The 24416-nt window shown below is 42.7% G+C and overlaps 3 protein-coding genes across 4 annotated transcripts in view; 2 read left to right on the top strand and 1 right to left on the bottom strand.

Annotated features, from left to right (window-relative positions):
- Nucleotides 1-486: 486 nt before the first annotated feature.
- Nucleotides 487-6032, top strand: LOC131688290 (mediator of RNA polymerase II transcription subunit 14). Its single transcript, XM_058972483.1, has 6 exons — nucleotides 487-943; nucleotides 1016-2450; nucleotides 2513-4535; nucleotides 4591-4805; nucleotides 4863-5594; nucleotides 5653-6032. The coding sequence occupies exons 1-6, from the start codon at nucleotides 789-791 to the stop codon at nucleotides 5872-5874; spliced, it is 4782 nt and encodes a 1593-aa protein (XP_058828466.1). The 5' UTR covers nucleotides 487-788; the 3' UTR covers nucleotides 5875-6032.
- An 8252-nt stretch (nucleotides 6033-14284) lies between these two features.
- Nucleotides 14285-20840, bottom strand: LOC131688244 (uncharacterized protein K02A2.6-like). Its single transcript, XM_058972433.1, has 2 exons — nucleotides 20647-20840; nucleotides 14285-16007 (listed from the first exon to the last, which is right to left on the bottom strand). Exons 1-2 carry the CDS (start codon nucleotides 20838-20840, stop codon nucleotides 14285-14287), a joined length of 1917 nt encoding a protein of 638 aa, XP_058828416.1.
- LOC131688292 (cold shock domain-containing protein E1) overlaps nucleotides 17462-24416 on the top strand; it is a 58657-nt gene continuing 51702 nt past the window's right edge. For both annotated transcript variants that reach the window (XM_058972491.1, XM_058972490.1), the window contains exons 1-2: nucleotides 17462-17512; nucleotides 17905-18463. The gene's annotated coding sequence lies outside the window, so the exon portion shown is untranslated. The remainder of the gene's footprint in view (nucleotides 17513-17904; nucleotides 18464-24416) is intronic.

Below are 24416 nucleotides of genomic sequence, written 5' to 3'. Positions count from 1 at the left end.
CTCATAAAGGTTTAGCTTGACTTAGAAGGAACAGGAAATGATGTTTCGGGCCGGTACGGTGCTCAACAAATTAAATTTCAGATCCGTGCACATGTATCTTTACGAATAATATTAGAAACCACGATGTTTTACACCCTTTTCACAAGATGTTTACTCATCATCTTATGAAATGATAGATTTCCTTCCTTTTTGGAAACAGTTATCCACAAATTTAAGCGTGATATGTTTCTTACTAAAGTTTACAGAAAATATATCCACTATGACAAAACAAAATTAAATCAGCAACACTTTGCTTCTGGCGCTATCTGTGAGCGTTTTCAACGTAGAATCGCCAATAGATTTTCAACAAAATAATTTGGCAACTCTGTCCACCAACGCAAACGCCGACCACAAAGCAGAATTGAATCAAAACAACGAATGTCCGCTCCCCCGTTGATTGGAAGAAGGAAAGGAGAAGCAACATACGAATACGGTTAAAGCGACACAGTGAAATCGAAACTGTCAAAGTGAAAATGCCACTGTGTTATTTTTGCGTACCGCAGAAAATTAAGCTCTAATTTTCTTTGATTTTTCTGTATTATCGTTCAAAAATCAGGGTACAGTGCCAGAAAAGTTTGAAATAATGTACGCTTAAACGATTGATAGTGAAATTTTCCCGTCGGAAAGGTTTTCCACGTTGAAAAAGACATTTTAGTTCGATAGTGAGTAGTGCTGTAGAAGTGTAGGGGGCGTCACATTCATCCTTCGTATTTTTTTTTTCGTCGTGAGTTCGAAGTGATATCAGAGCTATGGCTCCACAACCATTGGAACAGGGAGGAGCTATTACCAGCTTTATCCCAACCGGACAGGAGATGGCACAACGGCAAAATCTGATTCCGCTGGGAAGGCTGATTGATTTTATAATTCAGCGGACGTACCATGAACTAACGGTACTAGCAGAGCTGTAAGTTACTTAATCATTGATACTTAGGACATGCAATTATTGTATGTACTACGATTTTGTACTATATTTCAGTTTGCCTCGTAAGACGGATATGGAGCGTAAGATTGAAATCTACAACTTCTCCGCCAGCACCCGGCAGTTGTTTATCCGTTTGCTTGCCCTGGTCAAGTGGGCCAACTCGGCATCGAAAGTAGATAAATCAGCAAAAATTATGGGGTTTCTGGACAAGCAATCGCTTCTGTTTATCGACACAGCCGATATGATGTCGAGAATGGCTCGCGAAACACTGGTCAGTGCTAGACTTCCCAATTTCCACATCCCAGCTGCGGTAGAAATATTAACTTCCGGTTCGTACTCACGATTGCCATCGATCATCCGAGAACGAATCGTTCCACCGGATCCGATTACTCCGTTGGAAAAACGTCAAACGTTGCAACGTTTGAATCAAGTCATACAACACCGGCTGGTGACTGGGAATTTGTTGCCGCAGTTGAGAAAGTTTAAAATTGAAAATGGAAGAGTTACTTTCAAGGTCGATCATGAGTTCGAAGTTTCGCTAACCGTTATGGGAGACGGGCCGAATATTCCGTGGCGCTTGCTCGATATTGATATTTTGGTTGAAGATAAGGAAACTGGAGATGGGAAAGCATTGGTGCATACGCTGCAGGTTAATTACATTCATCAGTTGATTCAGGGTCGTATAGTGGACAGCCCGGATGCATTGGCCGAAGTTTATAACTGCTTGCATTACTTCTGTCAGTCGCTACAGCTGGAGGTTCTTTATACACAAACGCTTCGTTTGATGCGTGATCGTTTGGATGACAATATTCACGTTGACGAGTATATTCCCGGTACGAAATTGACCGTTTCCTATTGGCGTGAGCTAACCAATAAGGATCCCAAATCCGAACTCGGTTATCGTCTGATGATTCAAACCGACCAAAGTGATTCTGCTAAACAGTTGGCAATTCTGCATGTACCATCGATCGGAAACAAAGAAGCTGATATTGCGGACCGTGCCGTACGTTCCGATTTGCTATCGATGGAACGTTTGCTTGTTCATACCGTTTACGTACGATCTCTAGCCCGTTTGAGCGATCTGAAAGCCGAGCTTCAACTATTTCTCAAAGATGTCGACTACAGCATTCAAGGAACGCCGGCCATGCTGACGGTTCCGGTGCTGAATCCGTGCCTTCGGGCAGAACAAATTTATATCACCGTAGATACGCATACCGGAATGTTACGCTGTCATGTTCCGAAGCATCTGGATTGTCCAATAATGCCGGAAATGCAGCAATCTCTGAACAACGACAGGAGCAAGCTACAGCATCTGATATCGGAACTGCGCTACTGGATCACCCAGAGACGCTGTGAGAAAACTTTACAACACTTACCGGCCACCACACAGGAACGGTTACCGTTGGTTTTCCCGCCCAATCATCCCATCGAGAGGGTCGGACCCCACAAAGTTTACATTCAGCTGTATCGGCATTCGAATGTTATTTTGGTAAGTTGGTTCAGTATTCGAAAGTTATCACAATATTGTACGCACTCTATCATTTCTTACAGATCGTTCAACTAAAGGAACGGGACAATTGCCCGAACGAAATGACGTACACCTTCTTTTTGGTGCTAGTCAAACCTTCTTCGGTCGAGGATAGTCAGTCGCAAGATTCCGACCACCCGACCGGCGGTGGAAGCTCAGTTAGCCTGTCCGGACCGGGATCGGTTCCACCTGGTGGTCCGCCAAGTGTGTCAAGTTCAACCGCAGGGGGTACAGGCCAGAGCTCCTCTTCGGCAGCAGCCAATGCGGAGAATGATGGAATTCCAAAAATGTACCTCAGAGTTGAATCACTTATTGAATTCGATACCTTCGTGGCTACCCATGGCCCTGGAACATACGTTGATGAGCAAGCGGGTTGTATGAAACGGAAGCTGTCGGGTGTCGAGGGACCCGTTTCCAAACAGCAGAAAGTCATTTATCCAGCCTATTTCATACCGGAATTAGCACATGTGGTCGCAATGTGCGACGAGAAGCTTCCTTTTGTTGCACTGGCAAAAGAACTTACACGTCGAAGGATTCCGCATGGCGGTCTTCAGGTCGAGGCCAATGCTACGTCGCTGGTGTTGAAGCTATTGACTTTGCCACAACCGAAACCGCCACTAGTACCGTTTTCCAACGTTGTAGTAAACTCTCAGAGTAGTCAAGATCAGAAACCTCCTGAACCAAAGGTGGTTAGCGTACCAAAAATTGAAAAAGATGTTTGGAATGCATTGCTCAGAAGATTACTATCGGTCTCCGTTCGTGCTCAAATCAACAAAGGTAATCAGACACGATTGTGGACAACAGAGCTGGTGTTCTACGGTACACCGCTGCCGAGCACTCATCACAAAGAGCAAGGGATGAGACGTGCGGTGTACTTGCAATACGATATGCTTCCGGTTGATGCCGTCGATAGGATTGTGGATATGATTCTGAACGATTGGTCGAAGATCGTTTACCTGTACACTTTGGTTCATGACTTCCGCGAACAGATCAAGAGCGATAAATATAGCTTACATAACATTGTCACCATAAAATCGTACAGCTATACAAGTCTCTTACTGGCATATGGACCGAACAAGGAGGTGAACGTTAATATCTATTGGGACATTGAAGCGAAGGAGTTCAAAATGGTTTTCACTGGTGGTAATAGCGCCATAAACGCACACTCGATGATGCGAGATCAGTTGCAAGCTCATCTGAATCATAACTACGACCTAGCACAGGTTGTTCATCTACTGCACGAAACCTACCAACCTCTAAGCTCCATCGCCAAACTACCAATCATACCGCATTTGGCGATTCTTCAGTCTCCCAAAATTCCCGTATTGTCATTCTGCATTATACCTCAATCGCCAACTCTACTGAGGATATCATTTCAAGGAGTATACTGTCTGGAGATTCGTTTCCGTGGCAGTGGTCTTTGTTCGATTCGCGACGGAGCCTACAGCCGATTCGATCGCAGCCACGTCGTTGAAGAATTTACTCCTACCCAAGGTTTGAAGGGATTTCTTTCAAAATACGTCGATGAATCAGCTGTCTACCGCAGGCGTTCACAGTCCGAAGACGATAATCCACCATCTCCGATTACGATGGAGGATCCACACGGTGGACCGGCTTCAGTCGGATCAACGTTTCTTGGTGGAGGTGGTATGCGAGGTCCTCAAAGTCCTCGCGATCCAGGTCTTCGTTTTGCGGCACCTCTGACTCCTCCGTCCGGTTCGAATCCACATACACCGGCTTCTCCGCACCCGCAAGGAATGGGAGGAAGTCAAAGCCATCCGAATTTCAATATGACATCTCCTCCAGCTCCCCATATGCCCCATCCTTCACCAAGCGGAGGCCTTATGCCATCATCACCGTTAAATCCGCAGCCAAGTCCAATGGCGGCTCATTCTCCCGGTCCCTCCAATATGCCCTACATGCAGCAACACACCGACGGAAGCCCTTTCGCGGCTCTATCTCCAGCCGCATCCAATTGGCCCGGTTCACCTGGTATGCCACGGCCATCGCCACGACCCGGTCAAAGTCCTGATCATAAAGCACAGAGTAAGTAGTCCGTATAAATTCTAAATTGCTAAATGACATTTTTTTATTTTCTTAGCATCTCATCACAACACCTCACGAGTTCTACCGGCTCGCTCATGGGCTGGTGCTATTCCAACTCTGCTTACCCACGAAGCTTTGGACACGTTATGCCGAGCAACCATTCATCCGCAGAAGGAAATCCCTGGTCCGGAGCTAAGCCCACTGGAACGATTCCTCGGTTCGGTATTCATGCGTCGACAGCTGCAACGAATCATTCATCAAGAAGAAAACGTACGTTCCGTTGCTTATACCCTTCCGAACAGATTCAATTTATTTACCAATTTTTAGCTCACCGCAATCACGTCCAACGAACCCGGGGTGGTCCTATTCAAAGCGGACAATCTACAGTACCAAGTATTTTTGAACCCGAACCACATGCAGTCGTTGCACATGAAAATAACCCAAACCCCGATGGGTCCCACAATGGACGGCAAACCACCGTATCAGTGGGCTGCCGAAGATCTGCAAATCCTCGAACAATTCTTCGATCAACGTGTGGCCGCTCCACCCTACCGCCCAGCTGTCGTTACCAGCTTCACCCGTATGCTGAATCTACCCTCGCAGGTGATGAAAGATTTCATTCAAATCATGCGACTAGATCTACTTCCGGAACTCGGTCAGGGTAACAAGTGGAATGTGCAATTCATCCTACGTATGCCACCGTCAGCAACGCCTATCGTCCCCGTCGGAACTACCACCATCCTATCACATCGGCAGAAGATACTCTTCTTCATCCAAATTACTAGGGTGCCTTATCTGCCGAACATGGAGTGGAAGGACTCAGTCAATATGCTTCTACCGATGGTGTACGACATGACGGTTAACCATACCCAACTGGCGGAACGACGCGAGCAAGTTACCCCGCAGCTAACCAGTGCCGTCAGTGCACATCTTCGCCGGTTTGTTGAGTGCACCGTTCTCCAACAGGGTGAATGTTCGCTCTTTCCCGCTGTTCGAGATCTGCTGATGAATTTGACCCTTCCAAACGAACAACCGCCCCCGGGACAGATGCCAAATCAGGTAGGTTAAGATTTAGTTACAACGTTTTTGAGTTTCATTAATACTTGCATTTTGCTAGATTGGACCGATGGGTGGCATGCAGCCGGTTCCAGGTCAAATGGTCGGACAAATAGCACCTTCCCCGGTTGGCGCTCAAGTTGGATCCAGTCCGAATCCGATGATGCATTCACCAATGCAGATGGGAGCTGCCGGACAGCAACCGAACTATGGTGGGATGGTTGGTGGAGGCGGTGCGCAACCAGGTGGTCCAGGAGGACCCGGAGCTGGAGGGCCTAACTGAGAATCGCTGCGAGAGTGGTTCGAGAAAAGAAGGCGTAAGCTTTGATTACCACAAAATGGTACTTTCTGCGGTGGGAAAGTGAAATATGGATATCAAATTTTGGCATCTGGAGCAAATTTTATTAATAAGTGTAACAATAAACTTTTCATGATATTAAATGAGTTTGATTTTACTGGTAATGTGCAATTTCACTGCAAATCAGGTTTGACTCTACTCGGCTATACAGATTTAAAACAAGATTGTTGTCTGCTTCAATTCGATTTGTGTGGAAGAACAAATGCATTCGAATCATATGGTCTATCCAAACTCGAGAATAACTTGGCATAGCGATTTTCAAACAGCACGTATCAGCTGCGCATCCGTGTTCTGTTTAGCAATCTGCACCCGTCGGCCGAATCTTTTGTTTGCGAGTACTAAAGTGGGTTTCAAGAAAGATGATCAACGAATGAGCAAGTGTTTAACCTACGACCAATCCTGGATACATTCCGGGAATACAATTTGCGGACGCATTGTCTGTTTTTTGATTTCAAGGCGGCGTACGATTTAGTGGAAACAGCAATAATTCGGCAACTGGGGCACTATTTAACTGAGCAATCGGTAACTAAGTTTTTTTTTTCATACGTTTATTTGAGACGGTATTTGCGAAAGCTTTTTACGCCAAAGTTTCTTTTTTTGCATGCCATGTTACAGAAATCCTTCAGACTAACTTTAAGTATACTAGTAATTTGTCTAAAACTAACACTGTAATCACTTTAATATTTGCTTTTTTCTCAGATTCTTGTATTTCATAATGAGCTTGTGTTTTCGAGTGTATTAATATACATTTTGATTTTGATTAGCCTTGGATGAGAGTATGAGGAGATGAATCTAATTAAATTTTGACAGACACTGTTTTTAGAAAATGATAGATAAGTTCCATGTATAGAGGATCGCGGTAAGCCAGCATGTCTAACAGGAACATGGATTGGTCTTCCTCGAACTTATAAAGAATCTACTAATTGTGATCTGGCTTCACGATATTCAGTGCACGACCAAACAATATTCTCAATGTCGTGGTAACCCTCTCCACAAGCACAATGATTACCCTCTGATGATTGGACATGAGCCTAGACATCACACGGATGAAGTCCCGACTACACATGTGCGCCGATGTATTTTTGATCGGCGGCGGCGCGCCGGCGCATATCGGCGTGACGAATACTGACGCCTATGTGACTAACAAAATTCTTGGCAGTACAATTCCTTTTCCAAACTTTCGGTTTCTTTTGTAACAGACTTCTCAGCACACAGCCACATACAAACAGACCTAAGAACTTGAAGAAAATTCTAAAAAAGTCTTCGCCCACGGTATACTAGCGACATCTGTTGAACACATTGCACAAAATGTGATTCTCGCAACCATGTCAAATTATTTTTTTTTCAAGCGAAACTCTAGCAGTGCCCACCCAAAGAGAATAGTGAAAGAGACGCAAAGTGAAAATCAGTCAAAACGGCAACACTCCCTTTACGATGATTTCAACACTAGAATTTGGCAACCGTTTCCAAAGGCAGCACTTTAAATGACTCCTATTATATTTTGAAAACAAACCTTTTGTCGATCGTTGGATTTGTTTATCAAACGATGTGCATTTTGAAACAAAGAGATGAAATAATTCTAAAGCTTGTTTTTACTCATACATAGACTCTAGAATGCACCTTACAATCACGATTGCACTAAATTCTGACGAAAATTCAAATTTCTTTTTTGATAGATTTACAATACTTATCTCCTCCAACTCAGGCATGAGTAATGTTTATTTACATTGCACGATTGGTCTGCTCAATTAGGTATTTTTGGCTTAACACTATTCGTCTCTTTCCCTATTCTCTTTGTGCCCACCTAGGGGCAGATCACTCTAGAAATGTATGACAAATTTGCATCAAATTAGAAAAAATGCATTTAATTTCCATTTTTGCATCAACTTTGCACTCCCTTGCAGAAAAGTTTGTTTAAGAAACGTCCTACGCTGATTCACTTTGTTATACGTTTTGTTGAATGTAGGGCTAATTTTTTGTAGGGTTTTGATGTAAGACGTCAGACAGACGCAACGCAAAATACATTGCATGCAACGCAGAATACATTACGAATTTCTATTTTGATGGAGAGAAATGCATTTAATTTAGCTGATTTTTTAAAATGCATCACAAGTGATCTGCCCCTAGGTGCCCACCCTGCTAACCAAATGCAAGATAATAAATGGAACGCGGGATTATTTTTACAGTTGTCAAATTTAAAGAGCGAAATAGGAAAAACGTCGATGTCGCATACTACGACTTCCCATGGAATAATGGTTGCAATGGGCAAATTTCAAGAATGCAGAGTAACGACTGCATATTTATTTCCCATCATAATCATTTATTGTTCTATATTTGGGAAATTAAGCAGCGGTAAAATAGTTTTTGTTTTGTTTGAGGAAATCAATTCCTGTTATCGTCTCATTGTGTTTTGTTTCTATTTAGTATTCTGTACCGCCGCTCTTTTAGAATACTACAGACATCAGCTACCAAAACACGAGGCGTTAATAATGGCATTACTGCTCAGAAATGTCACTTTTAATGATCGTGTAAGGACACTTATCACATTGTTTCATTTTCCAGGCTGGCGTTTACTTTTACTTCTTGTAAGTACAAAATCGCCACGATGATAAGGCATACGATTCCGTGGCACTACATTTCCTTTCAAAGGGAGATTTGATTCTATATTTAGTGCAAAGTAAGCTCGATGTGCTGGTACACAGATCTGCATCCTGACGAAACTCAAATATACAGTTAATATCATTCATAATAATTCCACGACTTGATGTTTTACCTCCTGTTGGGTCGAAACGGATCACTGAACATGTCTGATGAACAATGGGCTGAGCGTATCTCTAGTTTTCGTAGCTCCTGCCCCCTCTATCAGTTCCGGTTAGATTCGATACACCGAATCAATTAAATTAGTAACATCCTATTATGTTCTTACTCACCGATCGGCATCGTGTGATAACCTATGAAATGATTTTGAACAACTCTGCCTTGGGCACTTCGACAAGAATGCATTTCACATTTCCGGTCCATTTTGTTTGCTTTGGTTTGCATGAGAATAAAAAGGCGGTAACATTTTCGGGTTGGTGCGGGAACTAATGTCGTTTTTGCTTGAAGTGAAACTGAGTCAAAATGTATGAACTGACAGCGGTTGGGGTTAGAACCTGACTCAGTTTTAGGGTCAAGCAAAAACGCTATAAGTAACGCATTTAGCTCTGTGTCAAAATTACAAACACTTTATATGTACACAGACTAGCGAAGTGTCGAAAATTATGATGAAAATTCATCTCGTGATACGTCTATTTGTCTGTGATATCGGGCTGGTGTAACTGACACTGAAAATCTTTCCTGAGTTGGTCTCGACCACACGACGATTAAATTATTGTCGCGCTTATAATAAAATCTCACATTGCGTGCGTCCGAAAGGCGCATCAAATATAGCCGCAGTTGCTCCGCAAGCCATTTTCAGTAGAGTCACTAACCAATGAGACAGTCGAACATAAACGAACTATAGGAGTGATAAGCAGTCTCTATTACAAATAAATGTAGAGGGTATTCTCTTGCTTTGTTTGTTTATTTTTCTGCCTCCTGTGTGCTTTTCGAAAGCTCCAAGGCAAAAGCTTCCTATGAATTTGTATAAGCGGCTGTCACGCGCCTGAATTGAGCTTTCATATAATCGCATATCGAGTGATTATCCTGCAAGGCACAATATGATACCAGAAATCTCACCCTATCCCAGTTAAACTCATTCCGGAACCGGTTCGGATTTCTGAATGGAGTCATTATGGATTCCAAATCAAATGCAACAACCGATTCCGACTCAGAATCGGTTGTTGCATTTGATTTGGAATCCATAATGACTCCATTCAGGATTCCGAATCAAATTCCGAATGGTTTGACCGGGATGCATCGCCACTCCCAGTAAATTTTCTGGCAGAGACCGCTCTGCTAGATTTCTGTAAGTCTTGGTTTGGCAGCCCTGTCAGATTTTTGCGCGTATCCTGTCGGGTTAGTTGAGCTAGGGCGAGCTCGGTTTCGCTCGCGTTTTCTGGCAAATTTTGACAGGAACCGAGCAAAACCCTGGCTTAACTCGGACATAAACTGTGCAAAGATCCTGGCAATTCCTACCTGGTAGAATTTAGCACGAATCGAGCAAAACATCTGACAAAGATGTGGCACGAAGCGTACAGAGATCTTCGCCATACATTCCCGGCTAGATTCTGGATAAAAGTGAGCAGCATCGGTTGGTTTAACCGCTTCTGTCAGAAACGGTTGTTGCATTTGAGCGAATTATTTTCCTGAATTCTCGCACAAATCGCGCAAAATGCTCGCAGAAACTCTACCAGCATCAATTTCGCTTTGCTCAACTTTTGCAAACTTTCTGCTTGCCACGGTGACTGGGACTTAAGTGTACCAGTGTCGCGAATAGTCAAGATTATTCTGCACAACAATTCTTTGCGAAAAAAATTGAGGTCACGAATTAATCAATGAACCGTGTATTGAAAACAATTTTTGTGTTTTCAAAAAACTAGTTCACACGAAAAAAAGAAATGAAAATGGTGTTACACTCCAATGTTTAGTAAAGTTACTGTGTGTTGCATTATTAAGTAACACCCTGTTATACTCATACAAGATGGCACCCTATGTATCACCTTGTAAAATATCTCGCGCTTATATATACAGTTTGAGTCAGTCTCATTGGGATCGTAGTCGAGTTAAGATCGTTGAATAAATGAATTATTACCCGAATAGTTCGAGTATTATTTGAGAATAAAACATGGTGTCAGAAGCTGATGTGAGCTTCTAAGTGCGTTTTCTTGGTTTCATCGAAATCACGGGAAAAGTGCAGAAAAAAAAAGAACAAAATAAAACACGAATTGATTGAACGTGTTCACGCAAGTCGCACAATATCGGCGGCCATATTTTTTGCGGAGTGAAAAAATTAAAGATTTTCGATTCTCATCAATATGGATCCTGAGCAATTCGCTAGATTTTTGGAGCACCAGACACAAATGTTTGGTCAGCTTTTAACCAAATTTGCCTCACCTCAAAATCAGATAGCACAAATGGCAATGGGGCCAAATGTGGCTGTTCCGCAGCCATCACCTTTGGTACTAGAAGGTGACATGGAACAGAATTTCGAGTTTTTCGAAAAAATTGGATGAACTACTCGAAAGCTGTTGGAATGGATCGTTGGGCAGATGTGGAAAATTCTCAAAAAGTGAGTTTTTTGCTATCAGTAATAGGCGAACCAGCTCGAAGAAAATATTTTAATTTTGAGCTGACTGAAGCCCAGCCGTACAAGCAGCTTTACTGGCAATACGAGAGAAGGTTACAGCAAAACGCAATATTATCGTCGATCGTTTGGATTTTTTCTCGGCATCCCAGTTTTCCGGAGAAACCATCGACGATTACGCCACTCGCTTGAAGGTACTGGCTAAAACGGCAAAACTTGGAATATTAGAAACGGAATTGGTTACGTACAAGGTTGTCACGGCTAACAAGTGGTCACACCTGCGTACCAAGATGCTAACTGTCACTGACATAACGCTAACGAAAGCAGTCGACATGTGCCGAGCTGAGGAAATTGCAGCAAAACGTTCACTAGAGTTGGCAATCCCTTCGGGTTCGGAAGTTAAAAAAGTCAACGCGAAACAAAATACCCCCCGTTGCAAGTTTTGCGGGCTAGATGTTGTTGGCTCGAATCAAAACTTGTCGAAAGTAAACAAAGTTCATTTCATATCGTCAACCTGGCGCCCAGGTGGTGAAATCAACGGGGTGCTGGAGCGTTGCCAAAAAAAAATTATTTCCAGATTAAATTTTACTAAACTTTCCAGTTTAACTCAGCCGAAATACTGGCTGGATCTAATTCGTATTCCGGCTCCGGTGACACAACCGATTCAAGTTAGAATGTTTAAGGGGTACCATTTCGATGCGGCTTAGCCGCATAACCGAGGTCCGGGCGAGGTGGCCACCGACCCGCCGTCGGAAGCAAGCGAACCTGTGATCCACTCGTTTGCCCGGCTTTCTCAAACATAGGGGCTATCCCTAGTTTAAGTCCGACTGAGCGGTAGCGAAGTCGGACAGCACGCGCAAAAGCGATGTGGCGTAGCCACATTGGGTGCTGGACACAAAATAAAATTGGCAACGCTAGCAAAAGGTAAACACAAATGAACACTCCGGATGAACCTATCGTCAATTGACATTTCGACGAGTTTTGATTCGAGCCAATAATATGGGCCCAGTTTTGCGGCGATCACCATGAATTTTCAAAGGGTTCGTGCCCAGCACTTGGTAAGCGGTGTCACCGCTGTAAAGGCAAGAACCATTTTGAGAAAGTTTGCCACAAACGACATCCGAAGTCAAAGAAGAAACAATCAAAGCGAGTGAAGGAGGTTACTGAAGAGACCAGCGAATCGGAAGACTCATCTACGCATAACGATACATCATCTGAGGACGAATACGAAATCGGGAAGATTTACGATAATACTGCAAAAGGTGGAAGTGTTCTAGCAAAGCTCGATTTAAAATTCCCGAGTGGTTGGAAGTCAGTGAAGTGTGAATTAGACACTGGTGCTAACGCCAGCTTGATTGGTAGTGGGTGTTTAGCCAAGCTTTATGACCACGTGAATCCACCGTTGCTTTCATCTAAACTTCGCCTACAAAGTTTTGGAGGAAACCCGATTAACCCATTCATGCCCATGTTGTTTGTGGACAACAACTTTTTTAAACAGCTATAACTTTTGATTAAGGCAAAATTTGCCCACAAAAACAAATAAGGCTAATAAATGTGACTATTGTCTTTCATTTGAGTATTAATAGTTTCAAGGACCAGCTCTAGAACTCAAGTTCTTGCAGTTAGTCTGATTGGATTTCGATGGAGCAGTGCTGCCAGGAACAGTTTACGTTGACGACGGAAAATGAATTATTCATATATCTTCGTGAAGTTGCAATATCATTGAAAATTGATAAAATTTATCAATTTAGATTGTCTTTGGCTACATTTTCCACGCCATTGGACTATTATAAATATTCTAGGAGAATTGTATTGAGCATTGGAAGGTAAAAACTGAGCAGCTTCTAGCACTGCGACATAAGCATCTATCTTTAAGAAAAAAGGCTTTTCGTGTTTCTTGACCCCACCGTTTTTAAAGAAAAATAGTTTTGAAACCCTACATGCACGAGAAAAAAGTTGGGCATGAAAGGGTTAAAGTTATTGGAGAAGTGAAAATTCCGTGTCGTCACAAGGATCGAAATTATTCGCTTGTACTACAAGTGGTGGAAGGCGATCACTGCCCCTTGCTATCAGCAAAAGTTTGTCGTATCCTCGGTTTTGTAAAGTTTTGCAAGACGGTTTCATTCGGACAGACGAAGTCATCCGAGTCAGCACAGAAGCTTCTGAACGTGTACCGTATCGAAGCCCAAAGAATTTTGGATGCTCACGCGAACATCTTTATCGGATATGGAAAATTGCCCGGAACGGTTTCCTTGGATGTCGATCACAGTATTTCTCCAACTATACAGCCTCCTCGACGAGTACCGATTGCAATGCGAGACAGGCTAAGGAAGGAATTGGAAACTCTGGAGAGTGAGGGAATGATCGTAAAGGAACCCAAACATACCGACTGGGTGAGTAACATAGTAATAGTTCAACGTGGCAGTACAGATTCGCCTAGTATCAGAATCTGTTTAGACCCAATTCCGCTTAATAAAGCTTTGCGAAGACCGAATTTGCAGTTCGTCACATTGGACGAGATCCTCCCTGAGTTGGGTCGTGCCAAAATATTTTCAACGGTGGATGCTAAAAAAGGATTTTGGCATGTCGTTCTTGATGAGCCGAGCAGCAAGCTTACTACATTCTGGACACCCTTTGGACGCTACCGTTGGTCCCGTTTACCATTTGGTATCGCTCCTGCTCTAGAAATATTTCAAATGAAATTGCAGGAAGTCATCCAAGGTCTTAAAGGCGTCGAGTGTATTGCAGATGATTTACTAGTATACGGAGTCGGTGACAATTTTGAAGCAGCGCTGCTCGATCACAACCAGTGTTTGGAGAAGTTGTTAGCACGTCTGGAAGAGTACAATGTAAAACTGAATAAAACTAAATTAAAGCTATGCCAGACGTCTGTCAAATTCTACGGGCACGTGTTGACAGATCAGGGCATTAAAGCAGACGAAAGTAAAATTTCTGGTGCATCCAGCAGGCTTTGGGTTAGTTACATTTTCGTGCTGACAGTTATTCAAGTTTTCATCTCCAGAGGTAGCAGTTGGTAGAGTTGTGCGTTCAACTGTAAAATTTTGTGGAACCGAAGACGGCAGTTGGCGGTCAGGCAGTATGTTGGGTTCCTTACGTGGCTTCAAATGCACCAAACTGCGACCCATCAACGTTTACGCGGTAGGAGCGTTCACTAAGGCGGTCTGCAATCGTTCCAGCACTCCACAGTTTAGAAGTATCTGGATGCAACTGTACGTACACAGGTGAGCCGGTTTGAAGCTCTGGTAGTTGGCGAGTGTTTTTATCGTAATTCTTTTTGAAAGATTTGCGATTCTTCTCAATATCCGCAGGCACTCCTTCAATCACTCTTGGGAAGAGATTGGCTGCAGATGTTGGCACACCACATCGCGTCGAACGTGAGAAAAGTCGAGCTGCAGGACTGGAACCGATCTTATTGGGAATGTTTCGCCAATGTAGTAAAGCGTAACAAAAATCAGTACCTGTTTCCTCCGATTTCTTAATTAATCTTTTTGCAATTTTTACAGATGCCTCCGATTTCCCGTTCGCCTGTTGATGGTGAGGCGCTGACGTGACCAACTCAAAATCCCAGTCGCTCGCGAATCGAACCATTTTTGCATTGCAAAAATTAGTAGCGTTGTCGGTGATCACCCTCTGTGGCTTTCCATGACGAGCAAAATTTATTTTACATATGTCGATGACGGATTCGGGAGTCAAATCTTTTAAAATATCAATCTCAAAGTAATCCGAGTAGTGGTCAACCGTCACCAAAAACTTTCGTGTTACGCTGTGATACTCAGCCTGGAAGACATCCATCGAAACAAGTTGGAAAGGATAGACGGGAATGCAGTGGCTCATCATGGGTGGATTTGGCTGCGAGGCTGCATACTTGGAGCATGTTTTACTCTCTTTTACAACATCCTTGATTTGAGAAGTCATTCCTGGCCAAAAGAGATTGGCCCTAGCTAACTTCAGAGTCGACTCTATTCCATTGTGGCTTACATGGCAACTGTCTACCAGCTTTCGTCGAAGAAGGTGCGGCACTACAATACGATCACCTCGGAAGACTAACCTATCTTGTGTTGAGAGTTCGTTGCGGTAGTTGTAGTAAATTTTAACTGTATCTGGCACTCGGTCAGCTGTCGATGGCCAGCCTTGCTGCGTGTAGCCGATGATCAGCTGCATCGACTGATCTTTTTCCGTCTCCATTTTTATCTCGTTCAATCGACTATCCGAAACACATAGGAATCTGCTCAACTGAAGCTCTCCAATTTCCTTCGAAACTTTGCATATATTAAGCTTCTTAAAAAGGTCACCAGGAATCTGCTCATCAAGTGGGGCTCGAGATAGCGCGTCGGCTACAACATTGTCTTTTCCCGTTACGTACTCGATGCACATACAATACCCTTGCAAATTGAGCAACATATGCTGAAGTCGGCGTGGAGCTGAAAGAAGCGGTTTTTTAAACAGATTAACGAGTGGTTTGTGGTCTGTCTTAACAACGGTCTTTGGATTTCCAACAATTAGTTGATCGAATCGAACGCAAGCGAAAAGTATCGCTAGTAGTTCCTTTTCAATTTGCGCGTAATTTTTTTCAGTCTGTGTCAGCGTTCTCGAAGCATACCCGATTATTCCATCCGATTGAAATACGACTACCCCCAGACCGAAGCAGCTTGCATCGCACTCGATGGTCAAGGGCTGATTGACGTTGTAATACCTTAGGGTGCCACTGTCAGCCGCTAGCGACTTTACTCGGTTAAATTCCTCCTCTTCAATTGCTGTCCATTTCCACGGTACCGTGTCCACAATCAGTTTTCGGAGATTCGTCAAGTTTGCGCTGAGATTTTTAATGAATCTACTCAGGTAATTAACCATTCCAATGAATCGGTGGACTTCTTTGCGATTTGCTGGTGTGGGAAAATTACGAATCGTCGAAATCCTGCGGTACCAGCCGTATCGCATGTCAGCCCACCTGCAAATAAGAGTCCATCACAGAAGAGAGTCGCAGCGTCATCTACTACTACAAATTTTAGACCTAAGAGACAAATTCGTATTCCAGATAGACTTAAAGATTTCGGTGTAACTTTTGAATAGTTTTCTTTTTAAAGTGGAGAGGATGTTGCATTATTAAGTAACACCCTGTTATACTCATACAAGATGGCACCCTATGTATCACCTTGTAAAATATCTCGCGCTTATATATACAGTTTGAGTCAGTCTCATTGGGATCGTAGTCGAGTTAAGATCGTTGAATAAATGAATTATTACCCGAATAGTTCGAGTATTATTTGAGAATAAAACACTGTGGTCACAGACAACAGACATATAAGCTAGAACAAACTTTCCCGAAAAACCTGTGTAAATATTTAAATGAAAATACGTTGAAAATCACTACCGCATACAGGTTTGCAAGCGTGAGTCACCATTGTATCCAAGTTTGAATACAAGTCTCGTATAGCGAAGCGCCGACCAGTGGCAAGTTGCTAGTTGCTGTTGTCATTTCAAAGCAGTTTAATTTCTTACACAAGTTGAAAACTTTATGCAATATTAATTCCCATAAGGGAAATTTGGATTAAACCACTTTGCGCGTTAAGGGCACAAAACCTACCTTAAATTAAGTTTCATTTTTTGTGTTTCGAATTCATCTCGTCAGTAACTAGCACCATCTGGGTGTCTAGTTAGACGATGTATCTAAACTAGAACCCAAATTAGCACTAGTTATACACAAAAAAAAATTCCACGCAGTTCACACGACACATGTGAACGTTCAAAGCAACTGATTTGTCCCGAGTGATGTCCCGGGAAGCAAGCACAGAGGCTCAGGTTTGCTGACGAGAAAGCGAAAACGAACTTTCGTCCAATCCAATTTTCCCTTATGAGAATTAATATTGCATAATGCAAGGCGTTTGGCTCCCGAGCCAAAAGACAAGAGTTCGTTTTCGCTAGACGAATTCCGTATCAACTTGCCTCGGTCACCACTACGTATTAATATCACCATTTTTTCTCCGGTTAAGGAAACGATTTCAAAAGTTATTAAAGCATCAACATAGCATTGCTATTATTTCTTATTTTCTAATTGTTTGAATAATTAACTCTAAAATCTGGACCATATAGATCTCAAAGTAATTTGCTCACCTTATTGATTGCAGCAGTTGGCACCCCTATCCACCCTTGCAGCAAAATTGCGATGGTCTGACCGGTCTGACAGTTTGGAATCTGTCAAATTTTCACGAAAATTTGTCGATTTTTTTCCGAAGTCGATCTATTAGAGTCGACATTACGAATAATAAAAAATAATTTAATGACATGGCTGACTGTGTCGTTAGTGTGTGCTTGGTCGTGGTAAGTTTTTTTTTGTAAGAAATTCTAGCTGATATTGAGCAAATTTTTCGTTCAAAATTGTTGTAAAATGTAGCTTGGTTACCCGTGCATTGAATCTACATATTAGATTGTAGGTAGCAATGTTTTTTTAAGCGTATTTTTCGAGTGGAAAAGTTGCTCCCATTTTTTTTCAACCCGTCTCGGACTTGTTACAGGAATCTGCCTTGATTGCTTATGACTCTGTATGTCACCACATTATTTTACGGGTGAAATTAATAAAACATGTTCGGCATAAATTTTGGAAAATTGGGGCTCGTCCGGAGAAGCAAAGTATAGAATTTGCTGTAGACGACCGGGATATTTTTTATCGATCAATATTTTACCCGTCAGTTCTTTCTCCTTTCTCTTTACAGCTTGTGTAACTAAAAACCGCTATTTTAGACTAAAAAGCAGTATAATCGAATCTACACCTACAAAAGCAACCAAACAGAAAATCAAACACTACTCATCAATATTGTTTCTTCGCAAATCATAAACAACGGAAAAAATACTCAAAACAATTCAAATCTTTCACCGAAACCAAGAAATCGCGACATTAATATTAGTGTTATCGAGAAAAAAGCCTTAAAGAAAAAAAAATCGTAATGCAATTGTGATCTCCAAGTTTGTTTCTTTTCATTTTTTGTTTGAGAACCAAACAAAACAAAAAGCAGTGTTTATAAAAAGAAAAAAAGTATTGAGGAACAGAAGTTATAACAAAACAACTCAGCACGCATTTACGACATCTCTTTGGAACCAAGATTTAACAAAAAAAAAATAAAGACGGAAACAAGAAACTACTACTACCACCACCACCATCATCAGGACACAACAGCCTGCCTGGCCAACAGGAAAGGAAGCGGACCGGACTAGTCACTACTGCCCGGCTGAGCCAGCAGAGCCAGCTTCACGATTTGCGGACGGAACAATAGAGTAAGTGTTGATATTGATTGTTACTTTTTAATACTGTTTGTTCGACAAAGGCTAAGATAACAGGTAGCAGACGCAAGTCTTACCAATTAATTACAATGCATAGGATATAAGGGTTTTAAGCTCCCCAAAACTATTAGTACAATCGTTTTGCACTGTATTGTGGACAAGTATAGTGCTAATCGATTGAACTAATAGATTTTGAGTTATGATGTACATCGCAAAACAAGTTTTTTGGAGCACCTCCGGAACAGTCGCTTGATTTTAAGTAGTTTAGTTTATTTATTAAAAATTACGCAAATATTCTTTAATTGTTGAATTATTATATGGAAATTGGATGAATATTCTACCATACTCTGTGTCGCTAAAACATTTAAAAATAATCAGCATCGCGCATCACGACGGATTGCTTCTTCGGACGAATGTGATTTGCATTCTCAATAATGACAGCTAAATCCACTGAGGATTAAATTCGATCGTGCCACATTGGTTGGAAAAATCTGCGCCGTAGCTAGAGCTTCTCGTAATGCGTATAGTTTTTAAAGATTGACTGCACTGTTTTTCGCAAAATAAATTTTTATTGCGTAGTTTTCAGTATAGTAAAACACAAATGCTCACGCAAATGAATGAGTTTTTTGCGAGAATACAGACCCTGTCGCGGACGCAATAATTCATGCATATATTCACAATTTCTCGCAATCTTATCCCGGCGATTAAGTCAACGTGTTGGTACGTACAAATTTATTAACGTGGTCTCAAGCGCCAACCTGCAAAATTCCACTCTCACCCGATCCGTAAACCGTATTTGCCCGGGAGCTCCAACTCTACGATACAGAACTTATATATACCAGACAAAAAGTCTCAGGGCGCCCTGGTTGGAGTCTGCGGTGAGATGATCCGCTCATCCTTCCCAGTCTGAACGTCTTGCACCCGACCTCTGACCCATCCGTTCCGTTTTACCCCATCGTCAACTAAGACCAAGTCCGCCATATTCGATCGCTTTGACATCACGGAACCATTTCGTACGACGAGTGAGCGTTGGCAGATACTCGCGTGCCAGAAGATGTTCAATTGATATTATATTTGTTTCCACGAGTTACGCAAGACTGATACTTCCATCCGTTGCGGCAACTGCCGATTGTTGAACAACATTAGAGCTGCCTAGCAGAAAGTGGTAGGGAGTGATCGTCTCCTGTTCTTCAGAGTCCAGTGGCATGTACGTCAGCCGACGCCAATTGACGATGCCTTCTGTCTCGGCTATAAGTGAGAGGAGTCCTTCGTCGTCCAAGTTTCGTCCCGACGAGTTGATCGCCGCCAGTGCTACCTTGATCGATCGCACCAAACGTTCCTAACGCACATTCCATGCGAGAAGCGCCCGGAGGATTGAACACCCATATGGTTGTTATGCAATAAAAATTGGACTAAACCGTTTTGCGCGTTAAGGGCACAAGACCTAATTTTAATTAAGTTTTGTATTTTTTGTGTTTCGAATTCATCTCGTCAGTAACTAGCACCATCTGGGTGTCCCATATGGTTGTTTTATTGGTGGAAGATGGCCTTCGGCGTTTTCTGAATCTGTTCTTGCAGCAATCGGTCCGCTCCTTAGAAGTTCATCCCATTATCCGAATGTACCTCTACAGGGCTTCTGCGACGAGCCACCAATCGACGCAGGCTCATCACGAACTCCTCAGTTGAGAGACTATATACAGGCTCCACTTATACGGCTCTTGTCGTTAAGTAGGTATATAGTGCCACCCACCGTTTTGCGTTGTTTCTTGCTATTTTCACTAGCAACGGACCGAACAGGTGGACCCCTACGCAAGAGAGGGGTCGAGTGTTCGAAGCAAGACGTGCGTTCGGGAGGGAAGCCATTCGCGGTATTCTTGGCCTAGATTTTGCAATCTTTTATTCCTGTAAACTTTGAGTAACTCTCTTGACCAATAGACGAAGCTGTCATATTGTGCAGGGATATTGTCCAGCCGTCGTACCGCGTTGACAACGGTTTAGCAGTTGACATGTCGATATTGATGATAAAGGGGCGACGATCAAGTGTGCAAGCGGATGCTTTTTCGGCAGAATAATCGAGAATTTCGTCCCCATCGCTATATTCTTGCCAGTATTGAAGCGACTGTCAACTCGGAGGATGCCGTCATCGTCCAGAATAGGAATAAGTCTGTATAACGTACCTATTATTCTTTTCCAGTGGCTGCTTGCGTTCAGGTGACGGTTGTTCATAATCATGCAGCATGGTCATTTCGTCCGAATAGACTTCCCACTGTGTCATGTGAATCAGATGCGTCTCAGGTCTTCCTGCGTGAGGCATCCGGCAGGAGATTGTGCCCCATTTGGCACAGTCATTTGGCCTAAGATCGTTTGGCATAAGGTCATTAGGCATAAAAGTCATTTGGCATAAAGTCGTTTGGCATAACGGTCACTTCGCATAATGGCCGTTTGGCATAAAAGTCATTTGGCATAAAGTTCATTTGGCATAATGATTATTTGGCATAAACACTGCACTGAAACGAATACGTATAACGGAATATAAATCACAAAATCAAGAAAATCATGTTGCGATTACAGGTTTCCTTGCGAAGTATTGCCGCTTCCAACACTAAATTAATTTAAAAAATATTTGCCACCGCCTAATGTGGCTACGCCACATCGCTTTCCAACCGTGCTGTCCGACTTCGCTACCGCTCAGTCGCACTTAAACTAGCTATAGCCCCTATGTTTGTGTGTTGTTGTGAAGTGTCAAAAATTGCAGCTAAACGGGCATGATGATTTTAAGAGGGGAAGTACAAGAGGAAGCCCATACAAAGCTCATGGGAGCTTCCGTGGTACCAGTTTACATTCATGGTTGCTAGTTTAACTGTTTGTTTATTTATGACACTTTACACCTTTGGGTGGTGCATTCGTGTCAAGGAAGTAGTATATGGTTTACATATCATTCGTTTCGATCAATTCAGTGTTCAAATTTGTGCATCAAGTTTGATCTGTCGTATAAAGTTTAGTATCTTCGCTTCGCTGCTCTCCTCGCCATTCAGTGCATCTCTCAAACCAGTTGTACTCATACCATGTTGTTATCTATTGTTGGTGTATTTCCTGCAATATAATATCACGTGCCGTACATCTACTACTACTCCACAGCATTCACAATTCGGTGGTGCTTCTCTCTTTAGAAGGAATGTATGGGTCAGTATTGTGTGACCAATTCTTAACCAAGTCAGTATGCGTTGGTCGGCAGCACTATTTCGATCCGTCCATCGCTGTGTATCGCATTTGATTTCTCGCAGCTTTGCCTCTCGGGTACCAAACCATTGCATGTTCCAATGTCACCGTATCGCGTTTTTATTACTCTCCAAGCATCTTCAGCTGGGATTGGTACATCAATGCCCAGCTGTGCTCTTGCCTCGTTCGCAAGTCGATCTGCCTCGTCGTTACCTGTTATGCCAGTATGTCCTGGGATCCAGACGAATCGAACAGGTTTGCTCTGTGCTAATGCTTCAGCCTCTTGGATCCACGGATGCTTCGATTTGCCGCCTTCTAAGGCCAACAGGCAGCTCGCAGAGTCTGTAAGAATGACCAGTTCGTTCTGAATGTTTGGTATTGACAAAGCCATCTTAATTGCATACGCTTCCGCAGACAATACGCTACAGTGTTGCGGAAGGCTCTGTTTTCCCGCTATACCAACATCATAGAGTCCGGCCCGGACTGTATCATCACATTTGGAGCCGTCTGTGTATAATATAGTCGATTGTTGGAATCGGTTTTTCAACAGTTCTTCGACTATTGGTCGAACTTTGCCGGGTGGGTCTCCCCTGCCCTTTTGCTCAGTAAGGGGAATGGGCGCGTTGTGTCAGGTTGGTCGAGGCACAATTCGATTGTGAGTCAGTGAATCAATGACGCACAAAAGAGCCTGAGCCGATTGCAATTACTGTCAGGGATCAATCGAAGACTTAGAAATGGAAACATGTACGTCATTAAAATCGGTTCAGTTTACATAGTTACAATTTGCCAACAATTTGGGTCACTAAACTATAATATAATATATTTAAACGCAGTGTATTTATCACAAAATATGATTAACCATGTTCCTGTTTCATGCCCGTTGAACCATTCTGAGTGGCCAACATAAATTTATTTATTCGTAACACTCACCTTTTTCCTTTCTGTATCGTTTTAGTTATTTTTTTTCTTCTCTGGAGAAGCGGACAAAATTTACTAAAGCTTGATGATGTGCAAAAACTCATGCATAGGATTATCAAGAGTGAACAAAAAGATGATAGCTCTCAGTATATCGCTGATCGAGAATCTACAACCATATGTACACATAATACTGGCACATCAAGCAACATTCGATTCCTCGATTCCACAATGCTGAGAAATAAGCTCTAAAAATATCTAATATTTACTGCTTGTTAATGTCGTACAACTCAACGCACCCACCGGAAGGCTAAGTAAGAAAGATCTGCTGATATCTCTTTTATCCTGGGAGATTCGGAAACATTCAATGAAACTAAGAAACACATACATATATGCACACATTAATATAATCAAAAACAAAGGAAAAGAAATATACAAGTGCACTAACGCCGGAGACTCCTGAATGTACTGAAACAAACAAAAAAAGGGTAGAGTACAAAAGATAAGAAAAAATAACCCATGAAATTGTGGACACAATGAGCTTACTAACAAAAAAGGACTAAGAAAGAAGAAAGAACGAAGGGAAAGTACCAACTGACCCATGACAGGCAGAGAACGCCGACATAACCGGGGATTAAGGTAATATCAAATGTGCTAATCCATTCGTAGCTTACAGAGAAAGAAGGTGAAATCTAAAATAGCATCCATACTCTCAAAAGAACAAGGAATGATGAATAAAAATAGGCGGTAAATATTAGCGTAAAGGTAAATTAAGGAAACGGAAACATAAGAATGAAAGAACCAATGATAATAATAATGATTCCAAATAATACCAAATGACATTCTTTATATTGAAAAAGGTGTTTAAATGGCGCCCATGCGCTAATTCGTCTAGTTTAAAATTTGGGTTGAGGAGGGCACGCATTTTTGACTTAAGGCAGAAATGCCGATCTGACCGGATCTACACCAAAAATGTACTATAAGAACTATAAGGAAACTTTGCCGGGTGGGTCTCCGGCCCATACAACTTTCTTCACATTTCAAACAATCGTCGGTTTCGCTGTGTGCCACTTTGGATCCCTTCTTCGGGAAAGTGTGCCTATTATGGGCAACGTTGCTCCGGTGAATTGCTGCGTAAGATCCGACGCTCGTCGGATCAGTGGGAGGTCACTGTTGTTACGGTCTTTATCCAGCACTCGTGAAGTAATCCGCACAATCGACTGTACCGCTAGTAGTTCGAAGGGAAGTGTGCCTGCTTCGGCCATAATCGAAGGGATTGGGCTGGTAACAAATGCACCAGAAGCGAAACGAACCAATTTGTTGTAAGCAGGTGCGACTGTCTGCAGCGATGTTTGGCCTCCTCTGCTCACTAGGCCAATCCCATAAATTAGCTTCGAAGTGATCATCACCGATCCCACTTGAGGTAATTTCGATCGTTTACCACGCGGAAGTTTGGCACCTATCATTTTAAGCATCCGAAGTCTGGATTCGCAGGACTTCTTCACCATCTTGCAATGCGCTTTAAAATTCAAAATTTGGTCCAACGTTACACCGAGGATCCTCAATTGGTTTGTTTTCGGGATAACTACACGGTCGATGGTGATGTTACGCACTGGGTCTCGGCGTGCGTTGGGACTGAAGTAAAAGATGTTCGACTTTGTAGCAGAAATCGCAAGGCCAACATTCTTCGTCCGTTTTTCGACAGCCTTAACCGCGACCTGCAGTTTTCGATGTAGACCTTCTGTTTGGTGACCTCGCACCACAAGGAGTATGTCGTCCGCATACAAAAGTATTTCCACGCCAGCTGGGATTA

This window comes from Topomyia yanbarensis, chromosome 3 (assembly GCF_030247195.1).
Source record: "Topomyia yanbarensis strain Yona2022 chromosome 3, ASM3024719v1, whole genome shotgun sequence".
In the NCBI taxonomy this organism is placed as follows: domain Eukaryota; kingdom Metazoa; phylum Arthropoda; class Insecta; order Diptera; family Culicidae; genus Topomyia; species Topomyia yanbarensis.
The sequence above is the reverse complement of the archived record's forward strand: the minus strand, read 5'-3'. Positions and strand labels throughout refer to the sequence as shown.